General features: G+C 40.7%; 1 protein-coding gene across 1 annotated transcript in view; it reads right to left on the reverse strand.

Annotated features, from left to right (window-relative positions):
* Positions 1 to 21,617, reverse strand: part of cdkal1 (CDK5 regulatory subunit associated protein 1-like 1) — a 241,300-nt gene that overhangs the window by 122,700 nt on the left and 96,983 nt on the right. The window contains exon 8 of the mRNA XM_041942774.1: positions 18,363 to 18,466. Within this exon, the coding sequence (XP_041798708.1) occupies positions 18,363 to 18,466 (104 nt within the window). The remainder of the gene's footprint in view (positions 1 to 18,362; positions 18,467 to 21,617) is intronic.

Genomic DNA, 21,617 nt, shown 5'->3' on the forward strand with positions numbered 1-21,617 from the left:
GTTTGTCTATGGAATGAGGTAATGTCGTAAGGCCAGACGAACTTTAAACTTACCCTGCGTGTGTGTGTGTGTTAATCAAGTTAGCAGCTCTATCATATATATATATATATATATATATATATATATTGTGTGTGTGTGTGTTAATTTAGTCAACGGATCTGTAAACATCTTATTATGTAAATATTAGTATCTTTTTGTAAACATATGGGATTTATACCGTGTTAAAGCTTTTAACTAATGACTGTGGTTTGTTTACAGAGTTAACAAGCTGAAGAAGAGACAGGCCATATGCAGGGCTACTGATCCCAAGCTGCCCATCCTCGCTCTCACTACCTTCCTCTTACTCTTTCCAACTATCCAATCATCTACCACTCCACATAGCACACCACTTTAACTTACAAACTCTGAAGCTCAAACCATATTTGATCTTTCAAGTCAGATCCCCATCACTAGTTAATGATCTGATCGGTGTCAGTTGGAAGACAACTGCATTAAGCCCTGTACACTGCTGGAGTTATCCCAGACCTTATACGTTATCATTAAAGTTGGTCCATAAACGAAGTGGAAAAGCACTGCTTGTTGCAGATGAATTGGCTGAATGAATAAACATACACATTAATGTGTGTGGACCCCGTACAGTCACATAATATGCTACATGGGAACTCTACACAGAGAGGGCAGAGACCCAGAGATGCAGTACAGATACTTATCAGAGTATAAGTGCTGAAACTGGTTGATTTATGCCAGCTGCAAACCCACACACCCGTGCACACACAAGTCACCAGAGGAATGTTTCACTCTGAGATACCTAAACATGAACACCATCACCACTGGCTCAGAAATATCCTTCATGGCCATTTCAGCACCAAAATGTCCTCATACCTAAACGACTGAATAGGTCGATTGACAATGACTCAGAAAACGGCATACATCATCGGTGTATAACACCAGCAACAGGCGTACTAGACCTTTGGTGTACTGCACCCAGTGCAGTTTTCTCAGGTTTAGGCACAAGAACTACTTGGTTAAGTTAACAAAAAGATCACGCCTACTGTTAATTACATTATGTAACTTAAGTACGTTATGCAATTTTAAAAAACCTATTTCCTCCCTTGCTCCCGTCATAAACACTACAGCACCACTACTACTACTACTACGGCTACTAGACGTCGCAGCCCAACGATAAAGGTAAACATGGGTCCATGATAACCTACTTGCAAAGTCGAGGGCAGAGTGGGTACAGAGATGTGAGCTGATTAACAAACAGCTATAGTGAATGCTGGACAAGAACATCCTCTCTCTCTCTCTCTCAAAGAGGAATGAAGAAGCCTCTTGTGTGAGCGCAGGTATGCACATTTTGTGTGTTTCAGATGGATCTCTCCTGACAGTTCAGGCTACTACTACAGAAACTAAAAGCTGGAGAGCAAAGGAATACTCAAACACACACGTCTCAACACATGTGTGTTAAGACATTCGGGCTGCTAGGCAAGGGGGCTTTACAGCAAAGCAGAGCTCAGCCTCCAACACACACACACGTACAAACACACACATGCAATGGGGGTCAAAGGGAATCAGGCATAGGGTTTTCTGCAAAGTGACAGATGTGGCGACAGGCCGTCCAGTCAGGCAGAAACACTCAACGGCTTCTTCAGCTGAAGACCTGGAGTGACATTCACTGCGGCTAGAGAGCAAAGTGTCAGCACAGGCACACACAAACACACACACACACACACACACACACACACACACACACACAGCAAAATATACAAACACATGGCAAAAGCACAAGGAAACACAGAAACACAGCTTCAATGACAAAACTATTTTTCTTTCCCCTTTAAAGAAGAACCTATAGTTGTAAATCAATAATTGCGATTGGCCCAATACTCAAAGATGTAAAAACACTGACACAGCGCAGGACTCACTGAAGCTAAAAGCCACACTACAGCAAGATGCAGACAGGAGGAGGTAGGCAGAGACACACATGTTGAAGACATGTCCGGACATGTACCTAACATGTGCTGACATGTAACCAACCGTGGAAGTAAGCCTGTGTGTGCCTGTGCGTGTCACGCCGCACCAACATTCCCTTTTCTTCCTTGTAGATGGAAACTATTTTCTATTTAACAAGAGTCTGTCTCTATTATATGTGACTAAACTGTCAGAACACTGAACATGACAAACATTAGAAAGTAAGGGTCTGTGTGTGCGTCTCCCTTTGCCTCCAACACCTCTTATCATTTCGCTTGGCACTAAATGTCAATTGACTCCTTTCTTTCTGTTACACGTCCCTTAATCATCCTATTTTCTTCTTACTTCCATCCTTTTGTCATCTACAACCATTCACTTTCGCTTTTCAGGCCCTGTATTTTTTAGTTTGAGTATATCTATGCTCTGCTCCATCTGTGAATGATCTGTCAATCTTGTCCATCATGCCATCTTGTAGAATCATACAAAAGACAGTTTTAAATTCCTAATGCTGTACAATAATATTCTGAAATATTAAAAAATAAAATATATCTGTACCTTACAGATCAGGATTGATTCTGTAGTAATAAAATGGGACAGCACATGTTGGAACAGACCTAATGTGAGTTAGGTGATCGGCCTAAAACTAAATAAATAAGCTGTGTATGATATGGATTCTATGTAGAGTATCCATTCATTTTTGTAACACAGAAAGAATCCAGTGTAATAAGTCAGTGAGTGTCCCATTACTAAACTTATCTGTTTCCATACTGACTCACATCTCACCCGCGTCATATTTTTCCAGCAAATTGATCGGTCACGTACTTCTCGTTTCATCTCGTATCAAAAGTGAGAGCAATTAATTCGGTTTCCTCGTCGTCTCTCGTGCATATTTCATAAGAAGCTGGATAGCCGTGTTTTTGCATGTTTTATCCCATTTGTTTTGAAGAGAAAAACGTTGCAGCCCGTCGCCCAGCTGAAACTGTGGTGCCTTCATGTATGTGGAGATCAACAACTTCTCAGACTTCACTCGCCCCATTTTGACCATTTCCATTCATCTATACTGGGGCTTGGTGTCAAGCAGTGAAGCCAGATCTGAGCATGATGTACTGGTAAGGCATGTTCTTCACTTGCTTGTTCTTCACAGAGTAAAACCTTTTTAAAAGGAGCCGATTAGTATAAACTGAATTTCACCCAGATGTTACATTTTCCTGTATCAGAATGTTTTTCTATTTTCTGTTGCACAATCCTGGAGTTTACAATAAAGTAGGCACACACAACGTGTTGCAAATTAAAAGCTGAAAAGAAAAACCTAAAGGATTTACGTATGAACTCTTTAACAGATAGTAGTAAAGTTTGCACTGAAAACTCTTCAGTTTAAGTTTCATGTTGAATATTCAAACCCAGAGCTCTTTTATTTCTTCACTGAAAATAAAGAGCTCTTCATCCTCAGCTTAGGCATGGTGAAATATTTTCCTCTTCTCCATCAACAGAAAAGTAAATCCAGGCTGTTGAGTAGCACATGTAGTAACCCTACACCTGCTCGGTTCAGTTGACAATGCCAGCTCCCCACCCACTTACTTGATTTGCATATTGTGCACGAACATGCCATCTGATAACACTGCAGACAAAATATACACAATGAGTAGGCATGCACTCCATTATTTGAATAGCATATTGGATGCAGATCAGATTGAAATGTAAGATTTAAATATCACAGGTCTTAAGAAACGAACTGGAAACCAAAACTTCAGAGTTTACAATTTAAAGCTACAAGAATGAATATAATCAACACAAAGATTCCAGCTTCATTAACTTCTAAAGTGCTGTAGAATTTAAAATTTACAAAACAGGACACAGCTATGAGAGCTGACTCTTGTGATGTCCACTTTATGCCATAAAGCAGTGGATTTCAGAAGTTTTACTAACAGGAACACAATATATCATGAAAAGTGAATGCATGAAGCAATAGTCTCAGTGTTCTTGGCTTGCCATTATGCTAAAATGTTGCAAAATTAATATAATCAAGACTTGGTAAATAAAGCACATTCAATTCCTAAATTGTTTCTCACAGAGAGAGATACAAGGCTTTGGCCACAAAAGATTAATTATCAGTCTGTTCATATCGGCCAAATAATGCCATGTCTCTAAGGAAAAGTACAAACTACAACACATCTCCTACAGTTTTAATTATCTATACACACCTACACACACACACATAAAGGAGATCAAATGTTGATTTCAGAGTACATGTTTAGTTGTGAATGTGATGGAAAATTATTTTTTTTAGTCTGCAGCGGAACAAAACAAAGCTTATTTGTCAAGGGGCAATGCCAAGTACAACCTGAGGCACAGACAGTCTGGGTTAAAAGAGTTAGAGGGAACGTTTACTAGAGGACACATTCAGTAGTTTCCAGCATTTGCAAAACATTTCTATGAGCAAGTGTGTGTGTTTGTGAGAGAGAGAGTGTGTGTGCACGTGCATCAGCTGTCCCCCCTGTAGACCTTTCATGTCACCCAACACCAGGGGCTCGTGGCTGTGGCCACGGGTGGTCCACTATGTGAGAACTGGTTCCTGCAGGGGGTGTGAAGAGACCCCCTGATGGTATCAAAATATATACCACAGGGGGACAAACAAACACAAGAACACACACACACACACCATGCAGGGCTGTAAATTGTACTCAGAGGACGTGGGTGTCTTTTTCTAGATATGCACACTGACATTTTTACACATTGGCAGTTTTCATGCATTCTGTCGTTCCTGTTGATCTCAAGACAAGAATGAATAGGATGGATAGAACAGATGTATAATTAAAAACAAATGCAGGGGTGGGGATCTATGAGAACATCGCAATTCCATTCTGATTGTTGGTGTCATGATTGGATTTAGAATTGACTCGGATTCAATAAATAGAAACGGGGCATTTTACTCAGGTTTTTACTCCATTTCACAACGGTTCACTTCACTTTTTAGTCCACTGAATTGCAATACAGAACAGAGTTGGCACTACGCTAACTGGTCTAGATGAAGGTCACAGTCTGAGAACAAAATAAGTGTCTGGGAGTACACAGCTGTTTTATCTGAAAAATGGCAACGACAATAATTTGGAAGCATGTTACAGTCTTCTGGCACTAAGTAATTTACTGACCACCACCGCTGGCTGCAACGCTTTTGTGTTGGTCTTCATGTTTTCTGATACTGCTCCTTTCCGTTTTGTCTCTAGCGGTGGTGAACACACTCTCTGTTGTACCACAATTACCAGAGAAACCCATCGTTATCCACAATGCTGAGTGATTTAGCAGAGTTATCTGGAAGCTTTGCAAAGTGCTGCTGCGTGTTGGTTCGTCAGTTAATTTGCTAGGTGAGGTCCAGCTTTGTGTTTTAGTTTTACTGCCTTTGCTATTCTCTGGGTGATGCCATTTATTCACAGAATACGTCACTTTCATGGTGAAAAGCAAATTATTAACTAATAAATCCAAAACGCAGCTTTTGTGAAGATGAAATCTAGAAAAGTAGTCCAGGTGCTACACTTCGCCCCTGCTGTGTAGTTCCATCAACGGTGTGTTACTAGAACATGCAGAAGCCACTTTTTGGAATCTGTGAATCAATTCAGAATCATTTCATTTGCATGCCTGAATGTTGATTTCATTGTAATATGAAAAGAAATGTGCTTACAAATCTCTGAAAACTCGACACTGCAGCCTCATTTCTGTAGTCCTGTACTGCAATGCATGTTTCTACCAGCGGGGATGTGCAAACAGTCATGGGAATATTTCAGTATCAGGGCCTAATCAGGTTGTGTCAAAAATAGTGCTTCTGAAATCTGCCTGATTCAAACTTAAATTCCCTGGTTATTTGAGGTGTGTCTGAACTGGATATGTTCATCATGTTCTGGTGGCTATCTGCCAACTACAGAGTAGAAGAAGTTGAAAGGGTCGCAGGAAACTCCTGCAGCAGCAATACGTACTCCTGAAATGGTTGTATTGACTACAACCATTATAGTATCCTGAAACTCAACAACCCCATCAAATAAGCTTTCTATTTAAATAACAGTTCACGAGAAAAACACAAACTCAGCTTGTCCAGTTTGGACAACGTGTCCCTTGGCCAAAGCTACAACTGCTCCAAAACATGACAAGTGAAGTCTCCCCCACTTTGCTTTTAACACTATTCCCTTGGTGTTGTTTGACTGGTCCCACAGGCCAGACTAAGTAATTAGGTAAAAGCAATAAATGAATGTATAAATATTTGTTTGTGTATTTTAGAGCCTAAAGCGTTCAATAATAAGACTGGTACGCACATCAGTGTAATAACGCTAAAACAGCTAAAACCGTGGTTAATGAATTATTTTCACATATCATGAAATAACTGCAGGGCTAACATTTTGCTGCAGGTTTCTCCACTCATTGAGCTGAATGGGAGATAAATGAGATGCTGATGGTATGTGCCTTGAGGACTGAACTGAGGTTTAGCCTTTTCATGAGCAATGTTGTTATCTATCCATCTGAATGCAGATATGCCAATAGAGGCTCAACATCAGACAGCAACCTAACTGAGAAGAAGATTAAAAAAAAAAGGTACAGTGCTGTGGTTGTTAAAGGACAGAGGAGCTACACACAGACTGAGATCACAAAGCAGGGAAAGACATCAAGTGAGAAAATGTTAAGTGAAAGACTAAAAAGAGACTCATATGACAAAACAGCGATTAAGTTAGAGAGATGATAGACAAAATAGAAAGATGAGGATGCGAGGGAGATGGAATTGATTGGAAATGAGAGAAGATCAAACAAGGGGAAGAAAAAGCAAAAGACAGAAAGACAGAACGATTGTGGGGACTGACGTGATGGAATGGATTCAGACAGGAAAACAGGCAAACACCAGAGCAAAAGTGGGACAGTTGCATGATGTCTTAGACTGAGGACCAAATAATCTCAGTATCTGTTTGACTTTTCATTTCTCTCTGTCTGTCTTCAACTCTTCTCCAGGGACTATCCCCATAAAAAAAACTAATGAGAAGGCTAGCTGGGTAAGGTTATTACATTTAAGAACAGTAAAGATCAGGCCACATACTGGGACTTGAACATAATTTATTCTCATTCCCTTCCCAGCACTCATCAGGTTTTCATTTCTCCCTCTTTTGATTCCTCTCTCCTTTACAGGTAATGAGTTGTGTTGATCACAACATTGAGGTGAAGTTCAAGTTAATTACAGGTAGGATAACCAATTAATTGTGTTGTGTGTGTTAAGTGGGTGTACATGTAATGTGTAAGCGGCAAGAGGCAGAAGGCCTGTACCTTAGAAAACTGAGAACAGAGAATGACTTCACCTGTTGCTTACCTGTCAGTCTCTGTCATCAAATTTAAATGAACCAAACATAGTGTACATGTGATTATAAACACATTAAAAAGGTTGTCTGTTCTCACTTCATGGTGATTTAAAAGACAGGATGTTAATACTTAAAGTATGCTTACAGAGCGGAAAGGAAAAGGAGAAATTAAGATGTTTCGGTTCATAAAAACATGTTGAAATTTCTGTCCACAGAACATCTATGAATTTAGTCTCCACACAGTTTGACAGGGGAATCACGAACCATCAACACAAATTTGTAGAAGGCTGCATTACTGATGTAATGCAGCAGTAACACAACTGGAACTCACCTGTCAACACCAAACCTCACTAATCAATACATTCATATTAACCATAGATCAAATCACTATCTGTAATGTGAATGGGCTCACTGAAGTACTGTGAGCATTTTAGCATCTTTCAGCTCATTGTTTTGTTTTTGCATTCAGGAACATGACTTCACTGTTTTGATTCGCTCTAATGGCTCCAATCAAAGCCATTTCCAGAAGCAGGCAGCTGTATTCAGATAATCGTTTCGTACGCCACCCCCCCCAATCAACAAACAGCCGAAAAACAAAGTTAGTGACTTGCTGCTGAGCATATTGGAGAATTCAGCACCCAAATATTTCCCTCAAGAGTTGGTGGAGACCAAGAGTAGAGCTAAAAGGAGAACAACAGCTTCAAGAATAAAGTTAAGTGTAATCCATCTTTGTTACATATCTCTGATAAGGGCTAGCTGTTCTATAAAGATGGACATGTAGACTAATATTAGATTGGATTGTGATAAATGTAGGCAGGCAGGCATCTTACCACCTCAAAAATGTGCTAATCAAACATAAAGATGGAAAAAGATCAGCACAGAGCTGATACAACTGCATTCAAGTGTGGATGTGTTTATTGCCATGACGAACAGTCAGTCATTATACTGTGCTACTCCAGTAAAAGCCAATGAATACCCTACTTTTATCATCTACCTTTTTACTGATCTGAAGCAGTCCTTGCGGAAATCCACATGACACAAATATGCCACATGGCAGAAACTTTAATCCCAGCAGGTATCTAAAGGGCTTTTGTTTTGTGACACTGCCAAAAAGCTGAAAGGGTTCAAACAAGGGACTGTGTAGATTAAACAGCCCAATTAATCTCTCCTTCTCCAGCCTCCCAAGATCCTAGTCTAGACTTCAAAGCAGACACAAACTTAAAGACTTGAGCCACTTGTAGTTTTTTTTTTTCTTCTCCTTTACACTGCTGGGTGTATCTTGACTCACTGGGGCTTCTGGAAACAACCTTGTAGCCATGCAGTTATCTTCAATAGTGGAGTGTATGGTTATGAATAAGGCAAGCTAGAGACCAGAGTTTCTGGAAGATCTAAATAAAGAGAAATATAAACTTAACAGAAACCTCTGAATTGTGAAATGCAATCCAAGAGGCAGTGCAGACACATAGGAATGGAGAGGAAGAAGAGAAAAAGAAACAGATGCGAGTAATTACTTTGATAGAGGCATGGAATGATTAGAGCAAAAAGGGGTCAAAACTTTGCCTATAGAGAAAACAATGGTTGCTTCATACCAGTTTATAGCGTAATATATGAATTCTCACCCGCGTCATACATCATCTGCCACTCGCTGTTCACTGAGTATGTGTAGATGTAACACTGTGCTAAAAAGCCTGAAACATGTATGTTCATTTTCTTTCTTTCTTTCTTTCTCCTATAGCGCTTTTTAACTGGGTTCACACACAGGAAATGGTCATGGGGGGGGCTTAAAATAATTGTTTCTTTGAGTGGATAATCATTACAAATATTTACAAGGCTACAATAAAAACAAAGAGGGTGTCATTTATTTTTTATCTTTTGTGACTTGCATGGAATACAAGGAGGAAGTCAGTATGTAAACAACAGTGCAGAAGTGTGCTCAACAGTTTGGGAGAGGGAACACACACACACACGCACACACGCACACACACACACACACACACACACACACACACACACACACACACACACACACACACACAGAGTAGTGTTTTGGGAGGAAGAACTTAAAGCCAAATGTGAGTCAGAGGACTTACAGCAGCTAAACATTTTAACAGGCACAAGTCTACTCTTGGTGTGTGTATGAGAGGCTGCACAGACAATAACAAGGCCAGCGAGCCGAGCGCATGGTCCGAGTGTGAACGTTAGTGTCCTACTGCCACCTATTGACTGAATGCGGAACAGCTCTCCCCTCCCCCACACAGGCTTGTACAGCAGGGAAATATAGTGCTCACAGCCTTTAAGTGAGAGAAAAGGGGAAAAAAACAGATGGAGAAGAGGGGGCACGAGAAGAAGAAAATATGTCATGAAAGGAAAGAGAAGTGAGAAAAGGCAACGGCGCGAGAACTGAAATTAAGACTTTTCACTGCCTTTCCTTCAATGCCCCAAAAAACAGCTTTAAAATCTAACATATCTTCAACTGTTGCTTAGAGGTCCAGTTTTGCTGGGCTTTAGCTATAATAATCATGTGTCTTCATGACTTTCTCACGACACATTTGTTGCCTTTGCTTATCTCCTCAGTATACTCCAGTGGGTTGAAAATACTTCAAAAAACAACCTTATCTATCCTCCAGTGCAAAAAAAACAGAACATAACATTATCATTAAGGTACAATCGATAGTAGCACCACTATATATTTGACATACAAATAAAATACAGACTTCAGAGAAGAATTATTCAGTGCATGGCTGACATATCCAGCTTTGTGCTGTAGTACACATTGTGCATAGATTTACAGATTTAGTACAGGACTAGTAGAGGAACAGTACAGGGTAGTAAAATTGTGTACTGTCGCAGATGGGAAAGTTGGATTCAGATTTCCAATATAAAAGGTCAACAGTACGGATGTTAGTTCTTACAATAACAAACATAATAAAGCAGTAAAACTATGTATACAGACTAAGGTGTATCATACATTTAGCAGTATAAGAAGAAGACTTCAGAGCACTGAGGAATATGGAGCAATACAGGTGAAATACAGTAGTACTACAGTATAAAGTATGGTGTTTCTCAAAGGCTGATGATATAGTGAGGTGGAGTAGGGAGAGAAGAGAGGTGTGCACACAAGTTCACAGAGGACAGAGCAGATGGTGTCTGCTGGACTTACACAATCTCACACACACACAGAGACACACACACACACACACACACACACACACACACACATACACACACTGGTGACATAATAGCAGCATGCCAGGTGTGCAGTTGGTGGCCTGCAGTCTGGCATTGACTGTGAGCTGTGTGTGTGTGTGTGTGTGTGTGTGTGTGTGTGTGTGTGTGTCTGTATCCTGTGCTCTCTTTGTGTGAAAGGGGCCCCCTATTCACTAGTCTCTGCTGCCAGCTTGGCACTAAATCACAGGACAAGACGGTACACGCGCACAAACGCACACATGCATGCACACACACCACCCTCTGTTGTCTTTCTGTCCGGCCTATGGAGGGAATGAAAAGAGGTCAAACAAGAAGACAGAGGCAGAGAAGCAAATGAAGGACGACGGCAGTTTAGTTGAACTTTAAGAGCAAAAGACAAAGGAAAGATATATAATATGGTACAAGAACAGAGACAAGAAAAATAGCAAAAAGCTGCTCTCGCTGCTTTAGTGTCTCTCATAACAACAGTCAGCTGGCTCAAACTGAACACACACAGACACAATCAGCATCATGGCCATGCATAATGAGTAGTGGTAGAGGTGAGGCTGCAGCTGGGCTGTCCAAACCTTGCCTGAAGAGACTGCCTGAGGAAACACTGTGCGTGTGTGTGTGCATGTGTGTAAACTTTATATTCTTATGTATAGCCTGACTTTGTGTTTCAAGCCAGATGAGTAAGTTACCAAACAGCCAATAGTCTGCTCTGTATCAAACTAGTAACAATAATGTTAAAGCCATTGAAATATTCAAAAAGAGACAAGGAAGGAGAGCAAGACAGACATCAGACATAAGCAGTTACAAGCAGGCTGAGAGGTGGAGAACAGCACACACTGAAGGATTCTCTACTCTATCTCCATTGTGGCTACCTTGAATGAGAAACATAAGCTGTAAACAATTGGTTTTCAATCATTCCCCTGCACCTTGCCATGGCAACAGCACTACTGACCTGCTGCAGTAAAGTATGTCACCCTTTCAAACAAGTAGCGGCAGTTAGGCTACCTGTTGATGAATATTACACGGCACAACAAGCCAGCGCACAAAGGGCAGATCATCAGGCCGAGTTGTGAGCTTACTTGCTCTTCTGTGTCCGTCCTGACCATAAAAAAGGCAGCACAGGTGGAACTAATAAACTAGTAACATTAACAACAGCTCAGTTGCACAATACAGGACCCTGGAACTGGAACTGAATGCAGCCATGATTAGGGTTATTGCTTACACCTGTGTTTGGCAAGTCAAAACATCTACTGTGAAAAAAGCTAAACTGAATTGAATCCCTGAGGCTGGCTACTGACGGTACTGATTTTCACTGGGATTATGTCATTTGTTTATAAACAATAATTAAATGCTGTAATCACGGTGAAATCTACATAAACTTTAATTAGATTCACACTGTATATTCTTAAAAAAACAAGTCATTTAGAAATCTAATTAATAATCTTTATGACAGTAAAATAGTCAAGTATTTAACACCAACAGAAAAAAACAGATCCACAACTGCCTGCTAAACAGATTTTTCCCATAAAAGTCAGAGACTTGAGTATTAGAATTGTTTTAGTATAATATTCACAATTCATAAAAAAGTACACACCATGACCATTAAAGTCCTACAAAGATTTAGTGATTCTGTTACTTTTTCACACAGTCCTGCTGCCAGCACAAGCCTGTCTGTATTGCCATTAATTTGGATGTTTGGATTGGAGGCTTTCTGCAAACTATTTTAGTAATGGGCTATACTGAGGATTGAATCTTTGGCACTGTTAGCGTCATGCTCAACACATACGAGCGCACAGCGATACTTGAACAAATTAAGTCACAAAACACAAGACTTGTTTTCACTTCTTGATGCTTCGGTAGTGGTGACATATGTTTGAACTCTGGTGCATATGTGTGACTGAAGTCTGTTTTGAGTTTATTGGCTACACAACAGCCAGATTGTGAAGAACTGGAGCTGGAGTCTGAACCTTTGCTCAGTGCAAAGGAGCACGCATAGAGAAAGTTCTGTGTGAAAAATATCAGCAACGTATCGGCCTGGAGTAGCTTCAGAAAATCCATTTTTAGCTTCTCCATGAGAACTATCACAGAGGATAATAAATTTGACTGCATCCACACACACACACACACACAGGAAATTTGCGTTAGCGCTTGCATGCTCAGCAGTTTTCCACATGGTCTTTCCAATAGAAAGCACTTTGATGGTGGTGACTCAACTATGATCAATGTGCTCCTGTCAATATTTCACTCTCTCTGCTTGTCTGCCTCTGTGACTCTGTTTCAACTCTTGCTCATCTCTTAGTCAACAAGAGACAAATTAGAGCTGAGCTTTCTTTTAATTGTCTTCCCTCCATCTCTTTTATTTGACTGAATGCCAAAAGTACAATTCACATCGGCACATATCTGTACCTGTATGTGTTATCCCATCTGCAGAAAAAAGACCTTATGATGTAATCAGCTACTGAACCCACACACACGGTTTGACCCTGTAAATCTGTGAATGCCACTGTTCCTCTTATTTCCTATAAGGCTCCACTCTCAACAATCCACAGCCTTTTGTCTGCTGCCATGATAACCGACTGTCCTCAGGGCTCATGTAGCTTTGTTGTAATCTAAATTAAGGTGTAGCTCAAATTTGGCCACTAAACTTAAGACACCTGATCTGGAGGAACCACTGACCAATCGGGGATTGTTCCTGGCAAACTTTGGCACCCTCGTCTGTCCATGTGTCACATAGCTGCGGCAGCAGAGGTAAACAGGAGCTGACACCTGTCACAGATGTTGGAGCTAGCCAACAACCTAGCCCACATGTCTATCTGTGGCTATCTGTCATATGTCATCCAGTTGGAGCCAGGGAACTAAGCGGTGTCATTTCTGCTAATATGTGTGTTTGACACTAATGCCATCAGTCATGTGGAAATGAGAGAAAAAGCAGATGATATGGGTGAAAATTTGTGGGTATATCTGCCTTCAATGTATGCTACCATAAAAAATGACTTGTGATGTAAAGGTAAGCAACATAACTTTAAAAATGTGATCATTACAGTAGCTCATGTTGCACGTTGACATCCAGGCATTACATTGCATTTTCAGAGGTTTCGCTTAGAATTTAGTACATCAAAATTTTTTTACATAAGGAAGAAAAGCACCAGCTGTCAGCTCTAGAGGAAAAGCAATAGTGGTGCTACGAGGTTTCAGTGGTGTGTTGTCATCATGCCAACACTCGCTAGAGCCCAAAATTCAAGCTGTGTCGTGATTGCTAAGACGCATGTCGCACACTAATGTAGTGTGTCATGTGGGAGTGATAGCAGTGTGTCTGTATCTATGAAGCCTCGCATCCTGTTTTAGACAGGGCCATTTCAAAAACACACTACTGACAGTTTAAAATGACAAGGCGACAGCCACAGTGGGTGTTTGCAGACCACAACAAAAATAGAGTTCTCTCTCATACACAGCCCTGGCACCTCACTCTGTCTGACTGGCCCCACATCCCCTGTCACATGTCTCAGGGGCAGCAAGCATGCTTGCAGGACAGGCTATGTGCAGGTTTCAGAGGCACAAGCCTTTTTAAAGATGCCTTTAATGTGGGCTTGAATGTGAGAAGAGAAACCAGCCAAGTTCCAAGTAAGAATAAAATCTATTTTAGTGTATATGAGCACTACAGAAAGCAACATAGTTATATTTGATGGAACATAGATGTGATAGCAGATGTGAGATATATATACATGCCTGTTAGTGCAATGTTGGATGCAATGCAGTGTTGTAGTAACTACTCTTTGATGGACGGCAGAAACATATCATGAGGTATACAGCTGGATACATACATATTTATTTTGGAAATGGATATTTGTCATAGAAAGTCCCCAGACACACAGACACGCAGGCTTAATTATAGGTCTGGTCACACATCATCATCTGTCATCACATGACCACTGAGAGCAGAATTATTTTAGTTACTGTTATGCTCACAATTTAAAATGACCTCTCTCTTGTGACGAGCGTTTTTTCCCCAAAATTGCGTGAGGCCTCGTGTTGCCCTACAGGTTTTTGCTGCTCGTCCGTTGCTGCAGAGGGACTGCCTTGATGGGAGACGGGACTCATATCACAGAGTCAACCCTGTCAGTTCAGCTAATGCACTGACAAGGGGGCTGATTCGAGGTTTTAAAAACATAATGTCAAAAAAAACTGAAACAGTAAAAACAAATTGCAATCAAACACCAAACCCATGTTGGTCAGAACAACACAGTGCATCATTTCTGTGTGAGGAAAATCCAACTTGCCCATATATTTTGTTTGTGAAGCTTTTAAGAAGCGAGCAGGAGGAGAACAGTCATTGGTTTGTTGGCAGGCCACCGGTGGATGGAGGTTGTTCACCTTCTATCATCTGTACTCACCTCATGGAGAACACTGCCATCTTCAGAACTGTTTACCCACAGGAATATTGTTACATATTTCTCTGTTCCTGGCTGTTTCACAAACACAAGCACACGCACGCACACACATTCACACACTTAAGAACACACATTTCTGAGCCAACACACGCACACTAACCCACACTCAATCACTGTTTCCCAGCATGTCTCTGTCACACACAAAACTACGCCTATGAACTCCCACACACTCCCTACCCATACACTCACACCCACAACCTTGTCATTCCCGATGACATCCCCGGCCTCCATTACCTGCATATATTAACAAACCTCTCTGATGTTAAAAATTATACATTCATACATTTGAATAATTCAGATTATTTTAAAAGCTGTGCACTCACTCACTCTCCTTTTTCCAGATGGAAAGAGAGCTATTTACCTCAAATCGCATTTGAATAAATCTCATAAATCCTTTCAAAGTTCCCTGGGATAAACCAATCAAATACCCCCAACACTGGCTGACTGGCCCAATCGAAATTAGCATTCATACTTGCAGCACTTTTTTATTCAAAAGACATCAAATAGCAAATCGAATTGGAGCCTATTTGTGAGGCTCAATTTGTTTGAGATAAGAAAAAGGTTGCTAATAGAGTGAGAGTGAGAAATAAAAAAAGGGCATTGCTGCAGTGCCATAATGCAATTCCGAAGCCAACAAAAATATTTGATGAGGTAAACTGTGTGCCTTTGGTTCGTAAATGTGGTAGATGATTCTATTTGTTCAACAAAAGAGAAATATATTATATGTGACAGACAAAATATACATTAGATGGCCAAAGGGTGTAGATGCCCAATTATTCCTGAGATGAAACCTGCTTATCACACTCGCCAGTGAGCGTGTGTCTGTCTGTTTGTGTGTGGGCGTGTGTGTGCAAGAAACAGTTACAACATGGTCAACAAGAATCTGGGTTGGCAAACTGTGTGTCTTACTGTGTTTACCTTGGGCACTAAACATGCATGTGTTTATGTGTGGTGGCGGAGTTACAATGAGTGAGAAACAAGAAAACGTGGTCTATGGATGGAGCTACGATGGGCTAAAGCTGACCAGCGAGAACAAAGTCTTTGAAAGGTTTGCTGACTGAAACGGTTGATTTCCGCCACAGAGAACAGTGGCTAGATAGTGAAACCTCATTTCTCTCCTCTCTCATTACCCATCTCTGTCTCTCTGTCTTATTCCAACTGTCTGTAAATCATGACAGGCGGTAACCTCCAGCTTCCTCTTTCTCTGTTTTGAAAACAACAACTAACCGTCTCTGACACTAATGTTTCCTGCGTTCCAACGGATCACTCACACACACACACACACACAATATCTGACCTCCAAACTGAAGTTCCTGCTTTGTGACCTACAACTATGATTAACCAATAAAGTCTATTACAAGTTTGCATGAACATGAAATTTAATAAATACTGTCTGTGGTTGTCATCGAGACTGGAACTGACTTTTACTATAATAAGTATTTGTGACAGTTATTGAAGAAACGTAGCAACCAGGGCAAATGTTTGCACAACAGGACTGCAATACAGGTACTGTGAGTCACACAACACATTCTTCCCAAAATATCAACATGCGCTGCATACGTGTACCTTCTATCAAACAAGTGTAAAGGGCAGGTGTATCTTCACCCTGCACTGTCACCCACATATTGCACGTGCGCAAACACACACGCCGAGGTTCAAGCAGCTGGCGAGTTTGCCCTTGTCTTAGTCACCCCCCGGGCACTGCAGAGGCATGGATGCAGCTGTTTTAAAGAGTTCTGGATTGGATTTAGAAAGCGGTGTCCTTGTGAAGGGTATATTCTTGTTTTTCATTACCCAGATATAAACCGAGGCTGTTTTCAGACCGACAATAGCACTGCTTCAAAAATCCAAGGCTCCTCATTCATGTCAAGTAGCATTGTACTGATTCTTCACGTTTCTGCTGTGATCCTGCCACAAAGGAGTTCAAACCGCTGTGCAGCATCTTCACATCTGTTGAGCCCCACCACGAGACTTCCAAGTGAATATTTCGCTTTCTAACCTGTATTAAGAAAAAGGCCTGAATACAAACAGTAACAACGCGCGGACAAGAATCACGACTTTTCAAAGTTTTTAAGAAATTTGTTACTCTCAGTGGTGTGTTCTTGTGCCAGCATGAATCTTTGGACAACTGAATTCTGAGTGCCGACTGCCTCAAACCATGCCTTCAAAAGTTCAGAAAAGTTTAAAAAAAAAAAAAAAAAAAGAGTGTGAATGTTGTTCATCAGCTGACTTTTTTTCTTTCTTTAAGCGGGACGCTCCTAAAGCACTGGGTTGCATCACAGTGTTGGCTATGCACAGAGCAGCCCTTTAATCAAATGGGATACAAGCGAAAATGAAAGTATGTTGCTAAAACATTGTTGTAAAAGATGTATGTGCAAAGAAGAAGAAACCATGTATTCACCATTCTATAACCAAGAGCTTAGGAGGACTATATAGAACGAGCTCTTAGAGTAGACAGAGGGAGGCATAAGTGTTTCTCTTTGGGCTTTTCTACAACATTAACAGTGTGAGAACTGGTTACATTTTAGTCATTCTATGATGAATTAATCTAAACAGATAAGTCAGGATGAAATAAAGGGTATTTCTAAATGTTCGTGTCAGCTCTCAGGAATGAGGTCTGTATATACTGACACTGAATAGACATGCTGTAGATTGGATCAGGATTTAAGGCACAGCTCTGATAAAATGTTCATGGTCAAATTTTCAGCTTGAACTATATTTAAATTGTATGCATGAGTAATAAAATGTTAATAGGATGAGACAATTGACCTTAGCTTGTTGTGCTGTACTCTGGGCATGAAGACCTGAAATGCAGCATTTGACATGAAATAGGCCAGGAGGGGAGGGGAGGCCATGTGTGTGGCAAAGAAAATGAACATGGATATGAATTATGCTACATATGCTATATTTGTGCATGAGTTTCAGTGTCTTATACAGATGCAGCACACAGATTTGAGATTGAACACCAGACAAATAACTCTCAAAGATTCAACACAGAACATATTGTATACAGTAAATGCCCTGGGAGGGAGATTTGTGTTATCATTGCAGGACTTGCCCTTGACTGACCCGCCTGGGGCTCTTATAGAGACATAGCCTGCTGTGCGGTTGGGGATTCTGGGAGTCTACTCTTAAGAGACAGATGCCAGGGCACAACAGCTGTTCATCTGCCATTGAACTCAAGAAGAACCCAGTTATCCAGTATCACCCTTCAATTATCCAGCAGCAGCACCTACAGTTCCACAGCATATAAATCAAGTATCTGAGTCGGAATATTTTTCAGATATTCGATGACTTCTTTTGCCATTTGAGTACCTCTTATTTGAAAGAAGATATTGAAATCATGCAGCATGTAAACATCATGATTCAATGGCATGTGCTTGTGTGTGTGCAAGTGTGAAAGAGGCAATGTACTCACCATGGAAAGACTGCCTGGCTCTCTCCACTAGCTCCTCAATGGGATAGCTGGCAAGGTCTCCTCTGGCATGCTTAGTTTTACAGTAGGTACATGCATTCAGACACCTAGAGAAAGAGAAAGGGGTGGGTGCTTTAGGAAGAGGGTAGGAATCTTCGAACATCATGAATGCACTTTGAGTGAGATGCCACAGATGAAAGTTAAACTTGTACAACCCCGTTGTTTCGTGTACTCAACTGAACATAGTACAAAGACAATATATTTATTGTTTGACCTCATCAGCTTCATTGATTTTTGTAAATATCTGCTTATTCTGAATTTGATGCAGCAACACATTTCAACCAAGTCGGTACAGGAGCAACAACAGACTGGGAAAGCTGTGGAACGCTCCAAAAACACCTGTTTGGATCATTCCACAGGTAAACAGGTTGATTGGTATCAGGTGATAGTATCATGATTGGGTATGAAAGGAGCATCTGGAAAGGCTCAGTCGTGCACAAGCGAGGATGGAGCGAGGTTCACCACTTTGTGAACACGTGATGACATGAATAGGATGTTACAACATGAGCTTAGGAACACGTGTATATATATATATATATATATATATATATATATATATATATATATATATATATATATATTCCTAATTGTTTGGAAATGATTGCATTTTGTTTTTATTTACAAGTTATACAGCTTCTGTCCCAACTTTTTTGGAAACAGGGTTGTATTAAACTGAGCACAGAAATATGAAAACTTTTGTGCACCCAGGAGTTGGAAAATGCGATAAAGTTTAATTTAACTTTTTTTATTCTTGATTCATGTGTTTGTGTCCTGTGCTACACTTGGCCAGCAGTAAACAGAGCAATTAGTTACTTTGTTTTAGTTTTGATTGCGTGTTCAGATAAATAGACCAGACTTTTACATTTTTTAACGAAATCTATTCATGCACACTTTTCCAATAGAGCAGAAGCCGAAGAAAGCCGGGAGTCAAAACTGTCCCTTCTCTCCTAAAAAATAAGGACTCCAGCTACCTCCAAAATAACCGTGGACAGCTGCCTCTCAGACTGAGGCCAGCGGTGGAAAGATTAGACTCAATGCACTGTTTTGTTTTACAAAAAGTAGAGGAGAGTAATTCAAATTGACTGTGGAATGGAGGCAGCAAGACCATGAAGCAGAAGAATTTAAATAAGGAACAAAATACACAGAGAAGAAAGGAGAAACACTGCTTCACAACACATCCAAAGGCATGGCATGGTATCAACTCTGGGGGGGCTTTTGTTTAGGATGAATTGAACTTTTATTTGAGTTGTCTGTAAATCACCACTGAAAAGAAGAAGGAAGGCCGTGGTTTTTCCATTCGGATTTCATTTCTGACCTCCGATTTATCATACTGTGTTAAAAATACACAGTAGTTTATTTTAACTCACAGTTTCACTGTTGGCTTAAATTTCTGGCAACAGCTTCAGTTAGTTGCAGGAACATGCTGTTGGGTGAAAATGAGTTAAACACTGTAATTAGTTAAGTGTGTGTGTATGTAAAGGGAAAAACGAGACCAAGCTACTTTCTCTCACTCACAAAAAAAAAAAAGAAAAATCATGTTTTTGTTTTGCCCTTTGCCGTGTGTGTTCCTGTACGGTGCAAAAAAAAGTGAGCTCGGCACCTATGCCTTCAAGGTTTAGGGGTTCAGTTTCCTGCAGTTGAGTCTAACACTGCACACATTTAGAGTTCAATTCTCAGTGGAGCCACACTTGCCAAGTATATAATAACTGTGATATAATGCACAGAAAACATCAATAAGGCATGTCAAGTGGTGTTTTCACCAAAAGCCACAAAATTACGAAACTGTGACTAATATTGGACAACAGTCCAGCTGTTCATAGCGAAAACAACAAGACCAACTATTAACACAGCACAACTAATGCAAGCTTCTGACACAGAATAAAGATCAAAAGCTGCAGTTCCTCTCAAGTAAAAGTGTCACAATGTTAAAATTGGTTCGCTGTGGGATTTATACACTCCAGTGTGATGGCAAAAACATCTTACTAACGATTCAATAACCATCAAATGGTGTGATGAACAGCAGCTAGCATGAGACTGTGAAATCAGACACAAGCTTAAAGCCCGTGTCTGCCTGTGACCGACTTATGGAAAAACAACAGGGATTCCCCAGAAGCTCGACACAAACAGGCCAACAACACACAAAACTCCTGTGCTTTTTTACGGCTGGACAATGTAGAGTCCATGTCATTCTAGAGGAGCATTTTGCCAAATTGGAACATTATTTTTTCCAGTTATGAGTCATAGTACAATGTCTTTAACACTGACCTTGCTAGGATATCAAAGTAATGGAGAGACTATCAGTGTATCAAAGTTTCCACTCTGTGCTCTGGGAAGAATAGGACGCTACAGACTAAGCTGAGAAAGGCATTTCAGAGAAGATTACTTCTCAGAATGTGCAAAGACACTGTTCAGAGACAGTGTTACTAAGTCCACATATGCAAATGATGTTGAAGTTCAATTTAAAATGCATTCCTCATGTGAGAAGTTAGTCAAGGCTGCATGCTCTTCTGCTGCTGGTTCACATTCAGACACTTCTACAGATTAACAAAGTAAGCTACTGTTGCCTTCATAAAACATTTATAAGTGCTCTCTGAAACACCTGCAATATCTTAAAAATCCCTTTGAAATACAACCAAAATGCCAGGAGCATTTTTTCATGTCACCATGGAAAAAAACTGACAAAAGAAAATACAGCTATCTATCCATCTATCCATCCCTCTTAGGGTATTGCTTATCCTAGTTGAGGGCACTAAAGATGGCAGCTAGGTCACAGGACCTAGCTGTGGAGAAAACACAGACAGATGGGGCCCTGCATGCGCGCACACACACACACATACACCACCAGGGGGTCCATCCATCTTAATGTGATCAGGCCCAGCTGAGTGGATCACACCAACATTAATCTCAAGAGACAGCCAGTGGCCTGCTTGAGTGTGTGCGTGTGTGAGTGTGTTTGCATCAATTATGTGTATGTGTGTTCGTGTGCCTGTGCGAGTGTGCTGCTGCTGAACATTTGTCCAGTATCACAACAACGCATTAGCAGTTTCGACCTCTCCATCAGCCTAAACAGACTGCGACAAGTAGTCAGCACCCTTAGACCGACAGTGACTGAAGGAGAGGAGCAGTGTCACTCACTGACACACGCGCATGCACACGCACACGCACACACACGCACACACACTCACTCCTTTTAAAGTC

This window comes from Chelmon rostratus, chromosome 8 (genome assembly GCF_017976325.1).
Source record: "Chelmon rostratus isolate fCheRos1 chromosome 8, fCheRos1.pri, whole genome shotgun sequence".
Lineage (NCBI taxonomy): Eukaryota > Metazoa > Chordata > Actinopteri > Chaetodontiformes > Chaetodontidae > Chelmon > Chelmon rostratus.